Raw genomic sequence first — 22500 nt, forward strand, 5'->3', positions numbered from 1 at the left:
GGCTGAATGACAATATCCCTCAGTCTTTTTCTTCCTCTGTTGTTGTTGCTCTACTGTACCTGTAGTATTCCCCCTCACTGTCTTCTCTCACTTTGTGTTTGTTAATGGCCTAAAAAGTCTCCCGACTAGCCCACTTTCTTTGCAACTCTCTGAGGCATGATAGAACCATATCTGGACTATTTTCATAAAGCCAGACCCCATACTGCCGTCTTTATTTGTGTACATAATGAATAAACAAATTCAAAGAGCCTGCTTTATTTAACCACATGCTGTAGTTGGGAAGGTCCTTAGAGTATGCCAAGTTAGCCAGTAGCTTTTGCAGTATGATCTGATGAAGTGTATTGACCTTATGTGTGTATTTTTACTGACTTCAGTAAATGCTTGTTAAACTGTAGCACTTGCCTGGGGGGAACTATAGTTTAGTTTATTAGTTCAGTTTGTTTGCTGGAGATACTGAAATGTGCCTTGAGGCTTGTGACCTGAGCTCATATGTGATGGAGCGTGCTCATGATACGAGCAGCTCCATCCCAGAAGCAGTTCCAAGGGTGCACACATCCAAAAAAGATTAAACCAGGTGCCAGGTCTGAAATGCCAGCAGTGAAAGGAGGATAGAGGCCTGCACACTGCCATGAAAGCTCCCAGGCAACTTTACTTTAGCAACGTTTCCACCCGTGAGGGTCTTTTTCAGGCTCTATCACAGAGGCGTGAAGGGACTCAGGCAGACGTGTGTCATTGTGCTACAGTAGCTCCCATCTCGACAGCAGTTACTCTCATAGCATTCCATGACATTGTGTGTTTTTGACATGTGTCCATTCATTCCTATTGTTGTTCTCTTTCTCTCTCCCATTTGTGTTGCTTCTCTATCACCACCACCTCCCCCCCCTCCTCCTCCCCCTCCTCCTCCCCCTCCTTCCCAAACAAACCCCCCAGTAGAGAGAGACAAAGAGAGCCCAGAGAATGGCGACGCAGGTAGGCTGAGTGCCCCCCCCCCCCCCCCCCCCCCCCTCACCCTCACCCCCACCCCCTGGTTGTGGGAAAAAAACACTCCAACACTCCCCACATGTGCTATACTTGCCTGTACTGTGGAATGATATGAATGCCACTTTTGGAATTCACTTCGCAAAAAACGTCAACCGTGGCGATGCATCACTGAGCAGTACTGCTCTGCTGATGATGATGATGATAACGATGCAGCTGTTGGATTATAAACTAAAACACTGTTTTCACCGAGCCGTTTCTCGACAAGCCCCTGAGCACGTCCTTTTTTTTCTCTCCATACACTGATTGTTTGAGATTCTTAAAGCATGTTGTGATATTTTGGAGAGGGGCCCGAAGTGTTCAAAAAGCCCCTAAAAAAACACATTAGAGAGAAACACTATAATGTCTGCCATGCTTGCTGTACTCTACATCTGTTTTTTTATTTTATTTTCCTTCCCTGTGTGCGTTGACAGTCACGCTTTAGTGCATTGTGTTCTTTCTTATCCCCTTCTGTCAGTGTGTTCTGAATGCAGAAAAGATTATTAATTGTGTTTATTCCCCCTCTTTTGTGTTCCCTCCACTGAGCCAACCCAGCTACCAGTGCCCAGCGCCGCGTTTGTTGAGCTTCTGAGATTGCACCAGGCGAAAAAACATTGCACCTTCTAGGGCTTTTAACACGGTCACAGAAATGAAAACAAAAAGCAAAAGAATAATTTCCACCATTCCTCACCGGGGACAGGTAGACTAATCCAAGGCCCTATAAAAGCAGACGAGCGCCGTGAACTAATATTCCCCGGGTCTTTTTTGTGTGCCGGAATAGCAATTCAGCAACGGCAACATCGACAAATACAGCTGAGCTGGTATCGCAAAGGCATTAGTCAGCACGCGTGTCCTGACTTGCGTCTCGGTGAGGGTGAGGAGGAGGATGTATGGAGTCCGGATGCGTGGATGTTTCCGGAGGGAATATGCCACGAGTCTCGCGGCAGGACGCGGCGTGGCAGGATTTATAATCCGGGGGGCGTCACAGTGTAGCGCGCGGATGACGGATAGCCTCTGTTGTGTCATAAACGCGGAATTTATGGAAGGATTGAGCAGGCAGTTTTGTGTGAGATTGTGAGAGTTCTCTGGAAGGGTGCTCCATTGTGCCGTAATTCATGGCAGGCGTCCAGCGTTCTGTTCCTTTGACTGGTGTGCCAGATATTAAGATTTTGGGATTTGTCACGGTAGTGTTATTGTGTGTGTGTGCCTCTTTGTGTATCGAGTGCTGTTGTGTTGAGCACTTTAGTTTAGTTTGACTGATGTTGTGCTGGCATGGTCGAATGAAGAGATTCTGACGAATGGGGCAATATCACTGGAGAGTACTGAAATGGTGCTAAAATGAAGATCAGTAAGGTCAATGTGAGGTCGTACAGTATGTGTCATTCACGTGATACAAGTCCCCCAGTAAGAAGGGTCCTCATCGCCCCGTTGTCCCATCTCCATCTTGTGAGACATTAGACAATGATGTGCAGACACACTTATTCGTTTTCACGTGATGCTGAGAGCACAGGCCTTTTGCCCCCTGCCTCCTGCCCCTCTGCCCCCACACCCCACCACTCAGACACCCCCCCCCCCAGCCCCGCCGCTGACCGGCCTCTGGTTCTCCTCCGCAGGTGCGATGGACGTGGAGGAGCGCACGCGGCAGATGAAGCTCAAGATGAACAAGTACAAGCAGGGCACCGGCTCCGACTCACGGCTGGAGCAAGACTACCACAAGGCAAGTTGAGCACCTCTAAACCCCTCCACCCAAACCCCACCCTATACTCCACCCAACTCCACCCAACCCCACCCTACTCTCACCCAGCTCCACCCAACCCCCAGGCTCCTAGCCTACTTTTGGAGACTAAGCCATCAGAAGGGGATGGAATATCAGTTATTTAAAGGCCTTTTACAGTTTGCCCCCTGTAAAATTTGCTCTGTATCACAGCTTAGATGGCTTTTGGCACTTTGTAAAGTAATGAAGGAAATATCAAGATCACATCATACAATCCAGATACAGTATATCAAGATCACATCATACAATCCAGATACAGTATATCAAGATCACATCATACACTATGCTAGTGTAGACTCGGTGATAGCAATTGTTTTCTGTCAGGCATCTCCGGCCTCTCACAATACAAATGCTTCATAGAACCTAAAATTAGAGGAATTTCAAAAGAATGTTGAAATAAAGTTGCCAAAACATTTCATCGACTGATATACAAAAAACTCACTCAGAGTATATTTTTTATCTCACAATAGATAAAAACAAGCTAGAAACCATATTGATTAAGTGAATGATAAACACTTCAGATTTTTACAAACATATTGGACGCGAATAACCAGGGAATTCTTGCTCCGGTAGATTAGTCATTAAGGTATGCGCTTAAAAGGAGGTCAGGTCACCTCTCTCTGGCACTCCATACCACCACCGTTATTCCTCACTAGATCAGTATGTTCTCTGTCTGCACGTATGTTTACTATATTTTGACTAAAAAGGCGCCCTGCCGCTTCAGCAAGCCGATCTGCTACTTAAGCACACAACATTCCAAGCTAGACCGTGTAAGCCAGCACCATCCAAACTGTGTGTCCTTTTAAGAGTGTGGTATGCGAGCTATTATTACGAGTGGGCAAGCGAAGGCTGTCTGTCTCTGTGTGTGTTGCTTGTGTTACTGTAAAGAGCAGGTAAAAATATCATACGCATCGTGCTTTTTCTGTGTCGAAAGATGATAGATTGTGATGGTTGGTTTTTGTGCCACTATTTGTGTGTGTATTCTGCAAGTTTCAACAAAGCGGGGTGTGTGTGTGCTGTGTTGTGTGCTGACAAAACAGAAGTCTTTGTCACCTTGAAAGCGGTACATTTTGCAGACAGAGGCAAATCAGTTGTTTTCAACAGACTTGTTGTTGTTGCTGCTGTCCATTAGCATGATTAGAAATTCAACTCCAGACTAAACTGTCCACCAAACATTTCTGGGCACACAGTGGTTCTTATTATAATAAACAAACCATTGAGGCTTTTGGCCTTTACACAACTTGTCACTGCTCTACCAGACTTCATGTTCATGATTCATGTGAACGTTCTACAGTATGTAGATTAGGTTGGCCTAGCCTAGCATTGTTTGAATTAGCACCTTACTGTCAGACTGTCTGTAAAAACATTTTACTGAAGTTTTAAAGTTATATTTCACGGACCATCTTTTCTCCTCACCATCAAATACTACTCCTGTTGACTGGTGTTAATGTCTTTTTCACTTGCTGCCCCTCTTTCTCTCATCCGTCTCTCATCTTTTCTTCCCTCATTTCTTTCCTCTTTCCTTCCCTCTCTGTCTGCAGCGACGGGACCCCGGGCGGGGCACGGACAACCTCTCGGCCAAGTCGTCGGACAGCGATGTAAGCGACGTGTCCGCTGTGTCGCGGGGCAGCAGTGCCTCACGTTTCAGCAGCACGAGCTACATGTCTGTCCAGTCGGAACGGCCGCGAGGCAGCCGTAAGATCAGGTGAGCCGCGTCGCCCGTCACGGAGACGGTCAGAGTTCAAAACTGACCGAAGCACATGTATTTTCTGTATGTGTTTGTTTGTCTTTGCCAGGAATGGGACCATTTGCATAGGTTGTTTAATTGTTAAGTGTGCATTTGGGTCGGTGAGCTTTGAGCTGGTCCAGGGGTTTTCAGTTATGGGAACTCCTGCACCAGCTTTATGTTACTGAGGAAGAAGTTCACTTCTATGGTGACATCATTTCCTGTTTTTTTTTCTGTTTCAGTAAGTTCAGGTTTGGCTCTGTGTAGTTTAGTTTGGAGCCAAACCTTGAACTTCACCTCCCTATGCAAACACTGGCCCATCTCTAGCAAAGGAGCTGTGTTATTGAAAGACACAAAGAATCCGTTATGCTGTCTGTCTTATGTCTCCATGTACATCTTTGTGCTTCTGCTATTTGACATTGTTTTTTTGTCATTATTTATTATGCTTCACGTCCTCATGCAATCTTTGCTGCATCTCTCTGTTTCTCTCTGTCTGGCTCTGTTTTGATAATTGTATTTGTTTTTGTTTATTTGCCTTGTTTTGCTCTTTTTTTGTCTTTTTTTGCATGCGTGTCTACTCGCCCACAGCAACGCCAAAAGCTTGCCTGGGCGGAGCCACTCCAGGGAGGGGGAGGAGAGTGTGGGGGAGGAGGTGCTTCCCGAGGAGCAGGAGGAGGAAGTGGGGGCAGGGGGCAGAGAGGGAGGGCGTGGGGCAGGAGGAGGTTCAGGAGGAGGAGGAGGAGGAGGAGGCAGGGCTGGGAAGGGAGGGGGCCGCAGGAGCGTTAGCGTAGACCGGCCGCAGGAGCAGGAGGAGGAGGAGGCCGAAGACGACACGGTCACGAGGAGGTTCTCAGAGACTGACCTCAGGTAAAGTCCATCGGGTTGATCTGCAGCGTGTGGGCCAAACTCTGCTACCAGAGGAGCTGTAGACAGCCCCTGGAGCAAAGGCTCCCCCAAGTAGATCCAACTAAGCTTGCCAGATACAGTAGCATAGAATACAACCATGAATACCCCACCACTGAGACTTGCTCAGGCTACACATACAGTAGCAGCTATACAGTGCAGCAGTCATCATGCGATGAGAACTGTATGCTGACAAAATGTCCGTTTATCGGAGACCTTTGACACAAAATGAACACACTATACGAAAGACAGTTTAGCGTTACCACAGAGTAACACATTGATTGTAAAATGATGGGCAGGTGAGAAGAGAGTCCAGAAGTAGAGGAAAGCCATGGAAAAGCACCACATAATTGTCACTTGTGCTATCTTATGAGAATGGCTCATGTCTGTGTCAGTGTCTGCTTTGGTGTGTTTACGTTCTGACTGTCACAGTCGGTCAGTTGTTTTGTCAGTCACAGTTCAATGTTCTCTGTCTGTCAGAGTTCAGTGTCTTGACCACAGACTGCTTCTGTTCAATTCAGTCTTAGAGTGTAATGCTAATTGCTAACATTTTGTCATGATTTATCACCACACGTTGAGACCTTACAGTACAACATAACACACCGTGGATTCTGAATAACAGAAACTATTTTCAGACCCCTGACAAAGGAGGTTATATAAGTGAAGAAAAGCTTTTACAGGCCTAAGATGGCCTTGTCTGTGCTTTGTGTGTTTGTCTCGAATTTTGTCATGCCTTCCTCCAGGTCCAATTGTGATGGCTCTGTCTGTCACATTGAGGCTTCCGTACCGACTGCACTTTCCCCTGTCCTCGGAGCTGGCCACCCAGGCTGAGGCAAAACCCATGCCAGACTCTGCCACTGCCTCTTCCAGTAGCTGTGTGCACTGCTCTCACACACTAACTACTGCATAGTAAACGGTGTCAACATCAGATGAGTCAGCCACACTCATCGCCTGTGAATGTTAGCTTCAGGAATCCCCAAATAAACAGTGTCGGAAATTTCCGATTGCAGACGACTGGTCGAGACTACAGACACAATAAATAATTGTATTTGTTTGTTTACTGCTGTACGTATAACACTTAAATAGCCATTGATATTTCCCTAACCGTCTGTATTGCCATTTCAGTGTGGAGTACAGTCATACAAAAACGTTATTGTTTTTGAAAGAGGAATGATAATTCATCTAATGAATAATGTAGTCATTAGACTAATGGAATACATTAGAAAGCTCATTTCCATGTGCTGATTCAGTGTTATGGGAACATCATCGCCGGTAACGATGGATTGATGTGCTCGTGTCCGGACGACGGGAGATGTGGAGGGACAGATGGACAGATGGGAATGTTAGTGTTGTTCTTCCGGACACGCGCAGGGAGGCACATGGAAAAGCACTGTTCATTCATAGGGGTGGATGGATGGTTAGGGGGGGCAGTTTGTTTGCTTCTTCTTGCTCTTGCGTAACTTCTTTTGGTCACACAACCATGGTGTGATCCAACAGAGAAGTGCACCCCCCCCCCCTCTCTCTCTCTCTCTTCCTATACCTCTCTGTCTTTCCTGTCAGTGTTTGTAGAAGGGTCAGCCGGTTAATTCCTGGTAGCTCAACAGAAAGAGGGCTTGTGTGTGAATGGGGCAGTGTGTGATTTAGAGCAAGAGCTGGAGGCGTTCCTGTTGATTAGTCAGCTTGTGTAGCCACTGTGGATAATGTGGAGGAAACATATGTGACAGGACATATTTTTCGCCTCGAGAGACGTTATGTAATGTCTTCATGGAATCCAAATATTAGGATACGAATGGTTAACAGAATGTTGGAACACCTTTGTACTAACCATTCAGGTTATATGTATTCTGCAGGGTACAGTACACACACCATTGCTTTAAACAATACACAGTGGGATGCTTTTAACACAAAATATGTGATTTGACTTTGCCTGTCTTTTCTGTTGGGAAAGGTTTAGAAGTGATAAACCTTTTGGGAAAGGTTAAGAAGTGATTTCAAAAGCTAGTAGTAGAAGCTTTTATGAGTTAGATAATTATTGTGTGATTGAAAACAGTTTCCTCAGAAGACTGAAGTCTTAGACTTTTATTCATATTAAGCTAATTTTGTTGTTTATCAGATTTCCTGAGAAAGAGAGATGAGGAGGAGGAGTGGGAGAGGATGTAACTGCAGAGCATGAATGAGATGCAACATAGCCGGAAGCTCCAACTACACCCAGCTCCACACGCATACGCACACGCACACACACACACACACACACACACACACACGCACACACACACACACGCACACACACACACACACACACACACACACACTCGCGCGCGCACACACACACACACTCACACACACACACACACACACACACACACACACACACACACACACACACAGGCGCGCGCACACACACACAGCTAACTCCACACACACTCACACACGCACATATACACACTCACACACACACAATCTGAGTTCACTTGAATAGTTGTCTCTGCCTCTCTGGCTTCCGTCATTACCTTGAGTTGCCTCAGCTCTCTTTTTGTGTTGCGACACATTCATTAATAGCCCGGTAATGCTGACTTTAGTCATTTGTTGCTTTGCCTGGAAGCCTCACTATGGTGCCCTGAAGCCATCACTGAAGCAATCAGCATGCAAGCAGACATTGTTATCACCTCATTTAGCATACTGTAGCTCTAATTATTGTAAATGACCTCAACTGGTTGTAATGGTGATAACTTTCTCGTATGTTTCCATCCGAGGCTGTGAGATGGGTAAATAATGATGATAATGTTTGTATAGCACTTTTCAAGACACTGAAATACGCTGGTACTGGTCGTCTTGAATGTGTTCGCATCAACACACAGTACCTGAGACGGCAGGTGGGAGGGTGGTGGTTGAGGAAGTGGGAGGTGTACGGAGGGGGAAGGTTAACGAGAGCTTTGTAGGTGAGGAGAAGTATTTTGAAGTTGATCCTGTGTTTGACCGGGATGAAGTGGATGTTGTGGAGGACGGGGGAGATGTAGTCGCGATGGCAGGTGGAAGTGAGAATGCTGGCAGCTGAGTTCTGGATGTACAATATGGAAGTTTGTTGGTAGTTTTGTCTGGCAGAGAGTGCTGTTGCAGTAGTCCAGTTTGGAGGTGAAGAGGCCATGGATGTGGATGCCATGATGAGACCATGGACTGTAGAGTTGGGTGTGTCAGTGGAAGTGAAGGAGGATCTGTCCAAGGGGGAGAATGTACAGGATAAACCAGGTGAGGGCAGAGTCAGCAGAAAGAAGGATGTTATTAGTGTTTTTAGGAGGGCAGTTATGGTGCTGTGTTTGGAGTGGAAGCCGGATTGGAATGGTCCATAGAGGTTATTGAGTTTAGGTGGGTTTGAGTAGATGTTGGGGATGTCTTGATCAAAACCAGTTTCTTTCAGTAGGGGGGTGATGACAGCAAGCTTGAGGGGGGAGGCGACAATGCCAGGGGCCAGAGAGGAGTTGATTATGTCGGTGATGAGTGGGAAAAGTGAGGGGAGGCAGGCCGTGGCAAGAAATGTGGGGACTGGGTCAAGGGGAGAGGTTTAGGGAGACTATGGAGGATGCATTGGCTCAGTGATTGGAGTGAATAAAGAGAGTGAGTGAGTGGGAAGTGCTCTGGGTGCCAGCCAGGATAGGGGAGAGGAAGGTGAGGTTGATGGATTAGAGGTTCCTGAATGTTATGGTGCGTTTTTGTTAGGTGGGGGGGGCGCTGGGATGTCGATGTCAATAATGATGGCCGGAGATGGAGAGGTCAGTGTAGGTCAGGTTGTTGTTGCCAGAGGTGCAGACCAGATCCAGTGTGTCCTTTGCTGTGAGTGGGGAAATCAATGTGTTAAGTGATGTTGAAAAAGTGTTTGCAATCTGTTTGGAGTCGATGTGGATATTGAAGTTGAGGGTCTTAGCTGTGCATTCATCTCACCTCTCTGAAGAGTGGAAGTACAGATAGTTATCATAGTAGAGTATAGTGAGTGAGTGAGTTAGTATGAATCAGAGCCATAGAATGACAGAGCTCTGACAGTGGGTGTTTAAAATCCTCTGTAAATGGCCCTGGTATAAATTATAAGTCTTGCTTTAAGTGTGTATGACTCCATGTTGTATTATGAATGGAGGCTGATGACCATTGAGCCAATGTGGGAGTTGCTCTGATGAGATAATGGTGGACTATTTTCTCCCTCTTCTCCCTCCTTTGATTCTCTCTGTCTGCATGAGCGCTTCAGTAATCTGCATTATTTCAGCTCACATATTTCACAGATCACAAATTTGCAGGAAACGGTGTCCAGTTTGCAAAGATTAGATGCTATCTTTCAGTATGTTCAAGCTCTCTTTTTTGTTCTCACTCTCTTTTTTTCCCCTCTCTTTCTGAAATTTGAGGCAAATGATGTCTGGATGTCTTTGAGCAAAACATGTCTGTTGCCATTGGAAAAGAAACACGCAAAAACCCAACAAGAAACATTTATTTACACCAAATGATCTTATTAAGTTTTCTTGAGGGTGTGTTTCCAAGGAAACTATCCAGGGTTGAACATGAAATGAAATGAAACCCAAGGTTATTGTTGCTGTGTACAAGATTAGAGACATTGCCTGACTGTCATGGATGAAAATAGATGGGGTCTTAGTAGCTGCAGCTCTAATAGCTTATCGTTGAACGTTTGGGAAGGGGAGGGAAAGTAAGGAGAGGTGCTTTTTCAGGTGAACTTCACCTGTGTAAACAGCCTGGCACACTCAGATCTTAGCTGAGAGATGCAGTCATTGAGACCCTGCAAGTCTCTTTTCAGGTAAACAGGACAAACACAGGTTGTTCGGCCAAGGGCAGTAGTCATAGGAAGCACACTTTTTGCATCACCATAGAGAGATAGCCTGGCACGCCCTCCCAGTGACGCAACGCCTTCAGGCTTTTGCTGCTGGTCTGGTCAACTGCTCATTGAGAAGGATTTCTGAGTTCCCGAAATCTGCGGAACTGCCCCCTTTGGTCGAGAACCAATCAACTTTGAGCAGCTCCAACGGCTCTGGGTAGAGGCGTGTTCAAGGCAGAGGAAAGAGTGTTGTTATTGGTTTAAACTCGGCAATCCGCTTTCTGACATCTACCAGTAGCAAATCGAGGCACTTAAAGGAGGCGGGTCAACCAGCGCTGGCAAGAAACCGTGTTAGCACAGGCTGTTGGTCAGACTAAAGTCTCGCAGAGCCTTTGAAAGTCGATGGTAATCAGGCTAATAGAGAGAAGAATATCAGCTGGCAATGGAATGTGAATGAAGGGCCACAGTTTTAAATGTGCAGAGCCTTCAATGACCCTAGCAAAGTTCTTTGCTGCACATGTCTAGGTACACTAGGATTGGGTAGTAAGTGATTACAAGTAATCTGGATTATGTAATCAGGTTACAAAAACCAAGTAACTATACTCAGACCAGATTAGGAAGACATTCCGGGTGTGTATTGGCAATGTCAGACATGCCATTCTCCGTACATATTTTAAGTCAGAATAGCATCAAAATGATCTTGATATCATAATTTTAAGGTTCAAATGTGCATTGTGTTGCTTTAAAGTGAAAAGGGAATGGAATATTGTGGCAATATCTTTTATTGAATGTATTTAATTAGCCTATCAGGTCTTTTATTTTGAGGTAATCCAAACATTCTCAAAATATGTTATATTATTTTTGTAATCCAGTGGATTACAGTAGGTTACTGATGACATAAATGTGCATGTACTGTAGTCTGTATTCGGTAATGTGTATTCAAAGTAACCTGACCCAACACTAAGGTACCCAGGTATTTTTAGAACACGCTGCGGTTGGTTGATTGTGTGTGTACCTGCTTTTGCGTCCCGCACAGATGCCCTGTTGCAGGCAGTGCCCCCTAACAGCGACGCCACAGTGGCATTGGCTATTTCCTATATTTACGCGCACTCAGAAATGGAGCAGAGGTTTTGTTGTCACTAAGGAGAACATCTTGGCCTAGATGAGGAGGCACTTAGAACAATCTGCATGAAAAGGAACATGCAGTTCAGCGGAGGGCTGAATAGAGCCATCCCTGGAGAGCAACCCTGTTCCAAGAACATTTGCTTTGGGGACCTACCAGTGTGCCAAGTCCTGGGGGAGGACAAACCGAGAGAGAGAGAGAGAGAGAGAAGAGAGAGAGAGAGAGAGAGAGAAGAGAGACACAGAAAGAGAATAGGAGAGAGACAGAGAGAGAGAGAGGAGAGACACAGAAAGAGAAGAAGAGACAGAGAGAGAGAGCGAGGACAACGTGGAGAGGTTAGAGAAAAAGAGAGAGACCAGGAAAGAGAGAGACAAAAGGAAAGAGAGGAGAGGGAGAGAGAGGAGAGAGCGAATGAGGGAGAGAGGGGATGGAATGAGAAGAGGCACTTGTTCTGCATATACAAACAGCCTTTCACTATCCTGGCAGCCTGTGCTCTGCTACATTTAGAGGCTCCGCTTCAGCCAAAAGATGGCACCTTTTTTTTCAAAAAAGAAAAAAAAAATCTTTTGAATGTGCCATTTCTAAAATAGAGTGCTGAAAACAACATGCAAATCGTTGCACGTTTCACATTTTAGTGCAGAATTTGCTTCTTTAGGTGTGCAGTACTCACTCTAGTCAAATACTATGTACGTAAGCAGAAGTTTAACTTTAAAAGTTAATGTAAATGCATTCAGTACATGTGTGCATATATTTCATATACTGTATAATAGCATTGTAGTGCCATGTATATCATACATAAGTCCAAGTGCATTAGCTTGACTGATCGTCACTTTGTTTAGGCCACTTTGATTAAAGCAAAAGTGCTTTGCCTTGGAAGACACCTTTCAAGTTGCTTTCAAAGCCGCGGCAATGCATTAACTGATCAAAGAGCATAAGCCCCCCTCTGTAAAACAAGCCTGCATTGACGTGCAAGAAAGAGCTCTCACTTTCTGATCCTACACAGTCAGGTGGCAACCTGTAGATTGTCACTGTCACTCTACTTGCTGATGTAGTGGGGGCTTCTCATTGTTGACGTGATGTGTCCCTCAGCCCTGTCCAGCAGCCGGCTGTGCTTTGGCTGACGCCAGCACCAAGTGAGCCGCAAAACTGCACCGTCGATACTATCAGAAGAGGTTGTTGGAACATCTGTAGCCTGAGGGTCTGTTGTGTCCACGCAGTGACACACACACACACACACACACACACGCACACACACGTGCACACACACACACACACACACACGCGCGCGCGCACACACACACACAGATACTGCTTAAGGATTATGAAATAAAGTCTTGTGTAACAACACATAAACAGTAAGGACCACTACGTCATCGATGATTGACTTTAACTCACATTTATTTAACTAATCTCTCGGAAGCCCCAACCCCCCCTCCGCTGTCCTCACCTGCCCTCCTCCTCTGTGCCACCTCTGGCTACTCTCCACATCCGGTGGGCTGCAGACCATGCTGTGGGCTATTTCTGCATCCTATTTACACTCTACTCCTCTTTTCTACCTTTTTATCTCTCTCTCAATCCTTATTTCTCCTCTTCTCTCTTCCTCTCTCTCTCTCTCTCTCTCTCTCTCTCTCTCTCTCTCTCTCTCTCTCTCTCTCTCCTCCCCCCATGTCTCTGATGTTTAGTTACTGCAGGCAGTAACTCACGTTTGTCAGGACGATAATGGACTCAGGAAAGGCAGTTCAGTGTGAGGTGAAGGTTTCTATGGTGGGCATCTGAGCCAAGACTGGATGTGGCGCAGCAAGCACAGCTGTATTTATGTGATGCCACGTCTCTGCAGCAGTTCCTCATCCACTTTTACATCCAGCCAGGCTGCAGTTGTCCTCCCGCATCTTCCAGAACCTTCCAGAACCTTCCAGCCAAAGCAGCGAAAAGGCTTTAAACACCCCAAAAGTGCAACATTGGAGGCATTTGTGTGCTAAATGTCAATACGTGGGGAGCTGTGCAAAAACAATCTCTGAGACTTATGACCCAGCTTTGCACATCACCCGTGCACCGAGTGGCAAATGGATCTGGCTGTTTTCCCTAAGTGATGTACACAGTGATGTGGCGTAGTGCAGTGCAGTGCTGTCAGGCGTGTATAATGAATGGATGGATGGTTGTGAGGCTGCTGCCGCTCCCTCTCTCTTCCTCCCTCCTTTCCGCCATCTCTCTCTCTCTCGCTTTCTCTCTCTCTCTCTCTCTCTCTCTTTCTCTCTGAGACACCTTGTGACCCCTTAATTATAGAGATGAAGACACAGTATTCGCCGGCTTGATCCTCCCGTGGCGGTCTCCATGGCAACGGCGGGAGGCCATGCCAGAGGGTCACCTGTTGGCCTGGCAAGGCGCTGGATTTAATGAGGGCCATCTCTTAGAGCTCATTAACCGTGCCCATTAGGGTCAGAGCTCATGTTCACCAGGGTCGGCTTTCTCTCCGCCTCTATCGCTCTTTCTATCAGTGTCTGTGAAATCGTTCGCTTTCTCTCTTTTCTCCTTTTTGCTCTATCTGTCCTTCACGTGTGCCCTCCTTTAGCCACAGCCCTCGCAGGAAATCTTTTGTTTCTCGGATCATTTTTTAGATCGGTCGGCTCAAATTTCCGACCTTCTCGTCGACCTTTTTTTTTTTTTTTTTACATCTATCTGTATGTCAGTGTATTTCTCCCTCACTCTCTCTCTCTCACTCACTCACTCCTGACACTCCAGTCCTTCACTCTCGTTAGTCTTTCTTTTCCTCCACTTTGTCACTCGTCTCTCTTGAAGCGTTCACACCCTCTGACTTTTACTCGCAGCCCTTGTTTTTTTTTCTATTTTGTCATTTCCTCGTTTTCTTTCGCTTGCTTTTTCACGGGCTAGTCAGCCAGCTTTTTCAGTCTTTGCATCTTGAATCTTGAATGTTCCTTCCTCACGTTCATTAGAAAGTGTTCAACACGGAGCGAGTTTCCCCACCACAGCTGTGACTCGTGTCTGGACTGGAGTGTGGACTACTGGCGCTTCTGAGGTCTTTCTCTCATCTATAGTATACCTCTTTCTTTTAGTCTGGCTATCGCCATACTAAGCTCAATCTTTTAAGATTGAACATAAGTCTGGGGAGTCTGCGTTTTATTTCTACTGCACAAGAGGCGTGATCAATGGGCATAGTTCAAATGACTCCTGTATGCTTTTTGGATAGTCCTTCAACCAATTAGACCAACGATCCGGGTGCGCCTTCTGGATAAGCTAGTTTGTGATTGAACCCAGAAGATGTGGACAGAAAGCAGGAGAGATGAATTCCCAGCCTGAGCTGCAGAGCGAAATCCAAATGGCCGGCAGATCAGGCAGGGCTTACCCAGCCTACTGTACCTTTCTTTCACTTGAACCGAGAGAAAGAAAAGAGTCCTCATTTCCGTCTCTCCTTAGCGACGTAACGTTGTAATTGGTCCACGGATTGGTTTGCATTTGCACGATTGGCTTTGGCTATGCTCGTGTTCTGATGTCAGAAGCAAAGATCTCTTTGATATTCATTAAACGCATCTCATCTCAATTTGACGCCTAAGAAAGAAAAAAAATGACGGAAAAATGAGAGACATTTGGAAGGCTAAGTGAAATAATTAGAGCTGTCAAGGCTGATCATGCTCCAACTAAATGTGTACATCAGTTAATCATGTCTTAAAGAAGAGTTATCACAAGGTTTTTTTCGTTCATTTATTTATTTAGACATTTAATGTATGAAGTGACTTGTGTGTTCGGTGAGGTCCGAGACACTCGGGTGGGTTCTGATTCCAGGCAGAAGCAAAGACTAGCATGTCCAAATTGGGGCAGCTCTAGTCTTCTCAGAAGAACAGAAATTGCTGCCAGGAACTGGAGATGTAGTCTGAGGTGCCAAAGCGAATCGTGAATCGTGACTGAAAATGATCGTGCTGTGGCCGCGGCCGTGTCTTTCGTTCTGTGTTCTGTGCTTCGAGATCCCCTCTTGCCCTACTTTCCTCTGCTACATTTAATTACGTTCAGATAAAGAGACAATTACCTGAGGAAAGAATCTTATATCATTTTGTTGTTTTCTACTTATTTCAGACTAGAGTACTAGAAAAAAATACATGGTGGCAATTTAAAAGTAACAGTGCTGTTTATTGTTTGTGAGAGCAAGTAAACAACTCCGATGTCTGTTTGGATAAAGATTAAAGAGGTTAGTCTGGAGACTGTGGCAGAAGTCTGGGAATGTGGTGGTTGCCCATCACCTGAGTGTAATGGCCGGACTTTGACCTCCCCCGCTACTCCCCGACTTTCCGCGCTCCTGGAACTCAACCCTGTCCCTCTCTGTCTCTCCCTCTCTCTCCTCACCCATACACATCCCACCCCTCCTCCTCCTCCTCCTCCTCCTCCTCCTCCCTCTTCTCCTCTTCCTCCTCTTCCTCTTCCTTTCCCAACTTCAACCCCCATGATCCCTCTCTCTCATCCTACCCAAAACCCCCATTCCCTCCCTTCTTCTCTCCTGTGTTCTGTCCTTCCTCTTTCGTTTTCCCATGCCACCCTCTCCACCTCCACCTCCACCTCCCCCCCTCCCCACTCATCCTCCCATCGCGCCCCACTGACAGTGACTTTACGTCCAAAATGAAAAACAGGCAGACGGGCACGACGGGCAGCATGAACATGACCAAGAGCACCAGCATCGGCGGCGACATGTGCAACATGGAGAAGACGGACGGCAGCCAGTCGGACACGGCGGTCAGCCTGGTGGGCACCGACGACAAGAAGCGGCGCTCCAGCATCGGCGCCAAGGTCTCGGCCATCGTGGGCATGTCGCGCAAGAGCCGCAGCACGTCACAGCTCAGCCAGACAGGTAGGGGGCCTCGGCGCTGTCTCTCTCTCTCTCTCTCTCTCTCTCTCTCTCTCTCTCTCTCTCTCTCTCTCTCTCTCTATCTATCTATCTATCTCTCTACCTCTCTCTCTTCTCTCTCCACTGTACTTTCTTCCTCTTTCTTTCTCCTGGGACTCTTCTTCTACCTCTGTTGCTTTTCTCTCTACCTCCCTTCTCTCTCTATCTCTCTGTAGTCTCTACCTCTCTCTATCTCTCTCTTCAGTCTCTCTTTTCAGTCTCTTCTCTTGTCTCATAGCCTTGACTGCTTGTGTCCTCTGGTCTCGGGGTCTCTCTGTGTCTCCCTGGCTCTTGTTTGCTCTACTCATGTGCTTGATGGCAATGGCTGTCTTTACCAAACCTTCAGTTTTTTGCTTTTTACAGGCCTCACCTGAGTGAGATTTAAAATGTAGGAAGAATCAGGATGGTGGCTTTGGCTGACATTAACTCCTCAATACTCTCTTCTCTTCTAGATAAGGGCCTTTAAATGTATGCCTGCTTTCTTCTTACACCTCTCCCTCTACACCCCTCCTCCCTCTCTCTCTCTCTCTCTCTCTCTCTCCTTCACACACACTCTGGAGATTGTTTTTTGCTGCAACTGCAACCTTGAACTGCTTGTGTTGGATTAACTGACAACACAGTCTTTTCTTTGTAGGAATCTATTGAAACTGTGCATTGATGGATGCTGCTTAGCAACTCACTTGCTCACACACAAACAAGAAAGCATTTAAATGAAAAGTCTTTGTTTTTTGGTCTCATACTAATTAATTCTCTGGATCTTGCTCCTTGGATTCTTTCCTTGAATAGAGTTCATGTTCATGGTGATTCAAAGGTCTTGTGAACAGCATGTTGTTACTTAATATAGCAAACTTAATATCACTGCCACTTAGAAATGTTCGCTTTGAACTGATTTACTTTAGTGTATATGTGATGGAATTAGCTTGTTTTCGTTTTTCTGCATAGCCCAATAAGGCGTTAGATTGGAAATGTGAATGTTCCCTACTCCTACTTTCTCTTATCTGTCACCAGACGTTCTGATCAGTTTTGAGTTGAATGCAACGTCCTGTAATTCCAAAATATTCACACAAAGTCTGGACTTTGTGTCTGGACTTTGGACAAACCCTTGAAGGCCTGCAACAACGTAACGTAATCTCCGATCGGTCATACATCAGACAAACTTTTCAACCAAAACAATTGCCTCATGCAAAAGGCTCCTCTTTTAGAATGTCTGTTTTTCCAACATCAGATGTACACCAACCCAAGAGAGATGGAGAGAATGTCAGAGAGTCTGTTTGCCGTGTGAAGGGTGAAAGTAGTGACTAAACATGACCTACTAAAGTAGATACGCAAAACCTTAGCTGACATTCTGCGAATTGGTGCCATTAAGTTTGGCTGACCGACCGTTGCCGTTTTGGAGTTTCTCTGCTGTACCCCACCCCCCCCCCCCCCCCCCTCCCGGCACACACGCTGGCTGTGTTATTCTGAGAGAGCGGTAATTGACAATTTTCTTTTCTTTTCTTTTTTCCTTTCCTGTGGCACCTCTCTTTTTTTTTGGAGTCCTACTTTGTCAAGTGGCGAAATTGTGCGAAAGGTGTTTCAGAAAAGGTCGTGGCTCTTCTCACCTCTCCGCGCTCGCTCCTTTTCTTTCTTCGTATTTCTATTCCTCACCTCCACCTCCACAGCAGGGACTCTTGCTCTTTCTTTTCCACACTCGTCCGCTCTTTTTGATTTCTTTTTCGGGTGAGGACTGGACATCAGAGGTCAGCTGGTGCTGGTCACGTTGCATGTCGGCCGGCTCGTGAGCGGGCAGGCACGTGGGCTCCGGGCCCCGTTTGGCTGGCTTTTGAGAATTCCTGCCGATCGGGGCGAGTGCATGGCAGCGTATGTCACGGCTCAGTGCGGGGGGGGCCTTGTACTGTACGCAAACATCCATTTGCCAGATCTGCTGTTGCCACAAATGAAGCATTTATGCAGCTGCAGAGTCTTGGATTAATCGAGGGATGGTTAGTTGGCCAGGTAGGAAGGAGCTCTCGGAGAATTTAAGGAAGAGCTGTGTTTGACAGGACTGATGCTGTGGTTATGTGGCAGGGACATGCCCAGTGCATGCTGGGTCGCCATCAGGAAGAATCAAGCGTGCGCTGCTTCGTCTCGACCAAATTCAAGTTGACTGCCAGAGTCAAGGGTGGACGTTGGCATGGAAGGGTACCGTATGCCAAAGGTGACCGGTGTCAGCTTGCAGGACACACACCACCATCTGCCTGCTGTTTGAATTAGTTTGAATTGTTGGTTTAATACGTCCCTCAGCTCTACAAATGTCTGCAGTTAATGTCAACTGCAGAGAGTGTGTGTGTATATGGGTAACGGTTCGCACGGTTTTCTCTTTTGTTTAAATGTGAACTTTTACTGCTGTGTACGTATATGCGGTCGCCCTGCCTCAGGAGCGGTAGCGTGTGTCTGGCCGTGAACCAGCGCTGAGAGTGTTTTTCGTTCGCACTTGTGACGGTAGCGCCGGGGCCCTGCTGTGAAGTCTTGTGCGTACGGGGGGCCGTTCGGCGGCGAAACGCAGACCCTCCGGCTGCTTCGTGTCAGCTTTAATAAGGTGACGCTGTCACCGAGAGACACTAAAGAAGCCCAGCCTGCGCACTTGAGGCATCCGTGTGTGTGGACGCTTTACGCACACCTGCACACGCACCTATAAAAATGTGTATATACGCCAGAGACAGGCATACACCTTCTAATGGGACCTGTCAAAAAGATACACATATGCTCACACGCATCAGTGAACAATTATACATGGGCATCCATGGACCAAACACACGTGTGTGCACACACACACACAGTCACACACACACACACACACACACACACACAAGACCCATAAATCTTGGGAGTCCATAAATGTTTCACACGGTGCTTTTAGGCCTACCAGTGGGGGGATCTCTGGGGCCATGCCTTGAGTTCCCCTGCTCAGCTCCTCCACTCTTCCACTGAGGGTGAACATGTTTCACAGCCCCCTCTCTCATACTCTCTCTCTCTCATTCCCTCTCCATCTCTCTCTCTCCCTCTCTTACTGTATCTCTCTTTCCTTCTCTCCCTGTCTTATCTCTCTCTTTTTCCCTCTCTCTTTCCCTCTCTCTCTCGCTTTCTCACCCAGCCTCAGCTCAGCTGTATGTTTTCTGCCCTACTTCGGAACGTTTTACACCCCCAAGGGACTCTCACTTCAGGAATTACACTCCCCCAAACACAACACACACACACACACACACACGCACACACACACATACACATGCCATGCAGATGCACTTTCCTTTGAGGAGGTTACTCCAGGATGTTGAATGCTGAAGCACTGCAGCTCTAGTCGGCCCTGAAAAGTTCCAGAGGCCTCAATCAGAGCTGGCCCACTCCAGTGTTTTTCCTGGGGAGAGCTACAGTAGCGTACTGAGCCACCACACTCACTGAGACTCCCTCCTCCCTCCACACAGAGACAGAGACAGAGACAGCACTGACCCGTGCTGGGCCCTTCTGTCTGAGGGGCAGAGAGGAGTGGTCTGAGGTGGGCAGAATGGGTCAGAGGTGCTGGGCACGTGGCACAAGTCTTTCATTTCTTTTTTCAACTGAACCAGTTCAAGCGGGGCTTCAAGCCTGAGCACACACACACACATACACGCGCGCACACACACACACACACACTCACACTCACAGTAACACACAAGCACTCGTTTGTGTGAAGGTGCTTTTGTCATTACATTCCACCAATCTTTACAGCTTTTACACACACACACACACACACCCTCCCTCTCTCTCTCCCTCTCTCTCTCTCTCTCACACACACACACACACACACACACACACACATACAGACTAAATAGCACATAAACGCTGGTATTCTCCGGTCTCTCTTCCAAACTTCCATCAACCTTTACACCCTTTTCAATCTTGTCGTCAGTTTCTGACATTACAAGCAAGAAAAAATCCTTGGCGTGCTGAGTGCTCCGACTCCGAGCCCCTGAGCAGGCCTGCTGCTGGAACACATGCCTCTCCCCAGCAGCAGCACAGAGGCTCAGAGACGCCACAGACGATGGGCTTTTATTTGGGAGCGGATCAGTGCAATTTGTCTTGCTGGCAGAGATACCCAGAGGATAGGCTTCACGGGGCCCGATCCGCCGAGCATTATTCATGAGCTGAGTGGATGCGTTCGAGGGCCGGCGGGGCGGGCGCTGATTTATAGGGTGCGTTCGCTCCTCGCCGTGTTCGCCGCTCCTAAAAATCACTAGTAATTATGGCCCACCTCGCCCAGCCAATGAGACTCCTCATATACCCCCCCCCCCCCACACACACACACACACACACACACACACACACACACACACACACACTACCTCCCTCCCCCACCCCACTGACGTTAAACCTTGCGTCAGCGGAAATGATTTTTTTGGTCAAGAAAAAAGTGCTACTGCATCTTCAGGACTCCTGCGCTGCGCTGCGAGGCTCCATTGAAAATCATTGGGGCTCATTGTCCTAGGCAGCGTTTTTTAGGAGCCGCTCGATCCAGAGCCCCTGGAGTGATGACGGCGTTAGTGATGTGAACATGCTGAGGTGATGGATACGGCTGTCCGACTGTCCGTCTGTGAGCCGTAATATAAAGCAAAAGAGATGAAGATGAGGATGATGAGGATGATGAGGATGAGGATGGTGGTGTAGGGATGACCACTGCTGGGATGCTCACTCAGGAAATGCAACTGAGTGTGCTTGTCCATTTGGCCGGTCGGTCCAGAATCTACTGCAGAGATTTAAAGCGCAAACACACACACGCACGCACGCACGCACGCACACACACACACACACACACACACACACACAAACAGCACCACCATAGACTGTAATATCTGCTGAAACATCCCAGGTCCCCAGAGATGGCATAGATGGAAATGGTTCGTTTGACTTTACTCTGCCTGTACCCTCCGCTCCTCCACCCCCCTCGTCTCTGCTCTCTCATACCCCTGGTCCCTGGGGACCCTCCTAAGTGGAGAGGCCCGGGCTGATCATCGCAGCCGTGGTGGTGGTGGAGGTGGAGTGGTCAGAGGGGCCATACTCAGCAGTTTGAGCTGAGCTCTGAGCTCTGAGTCCAGGCTCCTTTCAGTGTGGCCATGGCTGTCTTTTCGGAGGCATCAGTCTTATTGTGGAAAAGCCTCCAAAGGCTTGGCTGCTGATACATGGTGAAATGGCTTGATGTTTGTGACTATCAAATGAAAGAAGATAATTTATCCAGCAAATATTTGTGTGTCTGTGTGTGTGTGTGTGTGTGTACTCACTCAGTCTGCTAGCTGTTATTTTTTACAAATCTGAATTGGTTTATCGAGTTTTAAGGGTCAGACATGTCATTGCAGACACACTACATTCCTGTATATTTTTTGTTTGTTTATTGTCTTTCCCACTAGAACTGTAAAGACACACAGATTAGATGTGTGTGTAAGGTCAGATGTATCCATGTTCCATAGCCATGATGAAGGTAGGACACATAAAGAAGAAAAGGAAAAGGAAAAAACAGTTACGACCTTTATTAAAATGTAGGACAATAATTTTTTTGTCTCAGTATTGCTGAATGTTCTGAACTGAGCCTTGATGTCCAATCAGAATAGACTGCAGGAGGCGCGGCTTCTGTCATTTAAACTGGAGCAGCTTATTCTCTAAGTGGGGCGCGCCCCACCCACCTCTAATTATCAACAGCCCTAGAGATCTGTGAGTGTGTGTATGTGTACTGTATGCATGTGTGAGTGTGTACAGTATGTGTGTGTGTACAGTGTGTGTGTACAGTGTGTGTGTGTGTGTGTGTGTTTACCTGGGCAGCTCTGCAAGAGAGGGTCCAGCCCATGAGGCTGTCTGGGTCAGCTGCTGTGGGATGTTTCAGTGCGGATGCTAAATCGTTTTTTTAACTAATGACTAACATTAGGGAAAAAACTAATTTGAGAATAGGTTCATTGATAGCAATTTCTTTACACTCCAAACAGAGATGAGGAAGCAGCCTCTCTTCCCCCTGTAGCTATCGATCTGAGTTGTAGTCAGTATTTTGTTCTTGTTTTGTGCAAGAAGTGTAATTAGTTTCAAATAACAGTGAATAAATTAGGATGAGAATTCCTGGCAGGCACATATTGTATGAATGTTGCTGATAAAAGTCTGTCCAGATTGGAGTGCTTTTTGCTCACAGCTAGTCATCACAGCATATACTGTAGTCATCCCTCTCACTGTCTGAAGAGGAGCGGAACTCAGGACACTAGCTTTC

General features: G+C 46.9%; 1 protein-coding gene across 1 annotated transcript in view; it reads left to right on the forward strand.

The window, feature by feature from the left end:
* Positions 1-22500, forward strand: part of LOC134082889 (regulating synaptic membrane exocytosis protein 2-like) — a 97139-nt gene that overhangs the window by 52437 nt on the left and 22202 nt on the right. The window contains exons 18-20 of the mRNA XM_062538919.1: positions 2631-2734; positions 4333-4496; positions 15988-16205. Coding sequence (XP_062394903.1) covers positions 2631-2734; positions 4333-4496; positions 15988-16205 — 486 coding nt within the window. The remainder of the gene's footprint in view (positions 1-2630; positions 2735-4332; positions 4497-15987; positions 16206-22500) is intronic.

Source organism: Sardina pilchardus, chromosome 6 (genome assembly GCF_963854185.1).
Source record: "Sardina pilchardus chromosome 6, fSarPil1.1, whole genome shotgun sequence".
Taxonomy (NCBI): Eukaryota; Metazoa; Chordata; class Actinopteri; order Clupeiformes; family Clupeidae; genus Sardina; species Sardina pilchardus.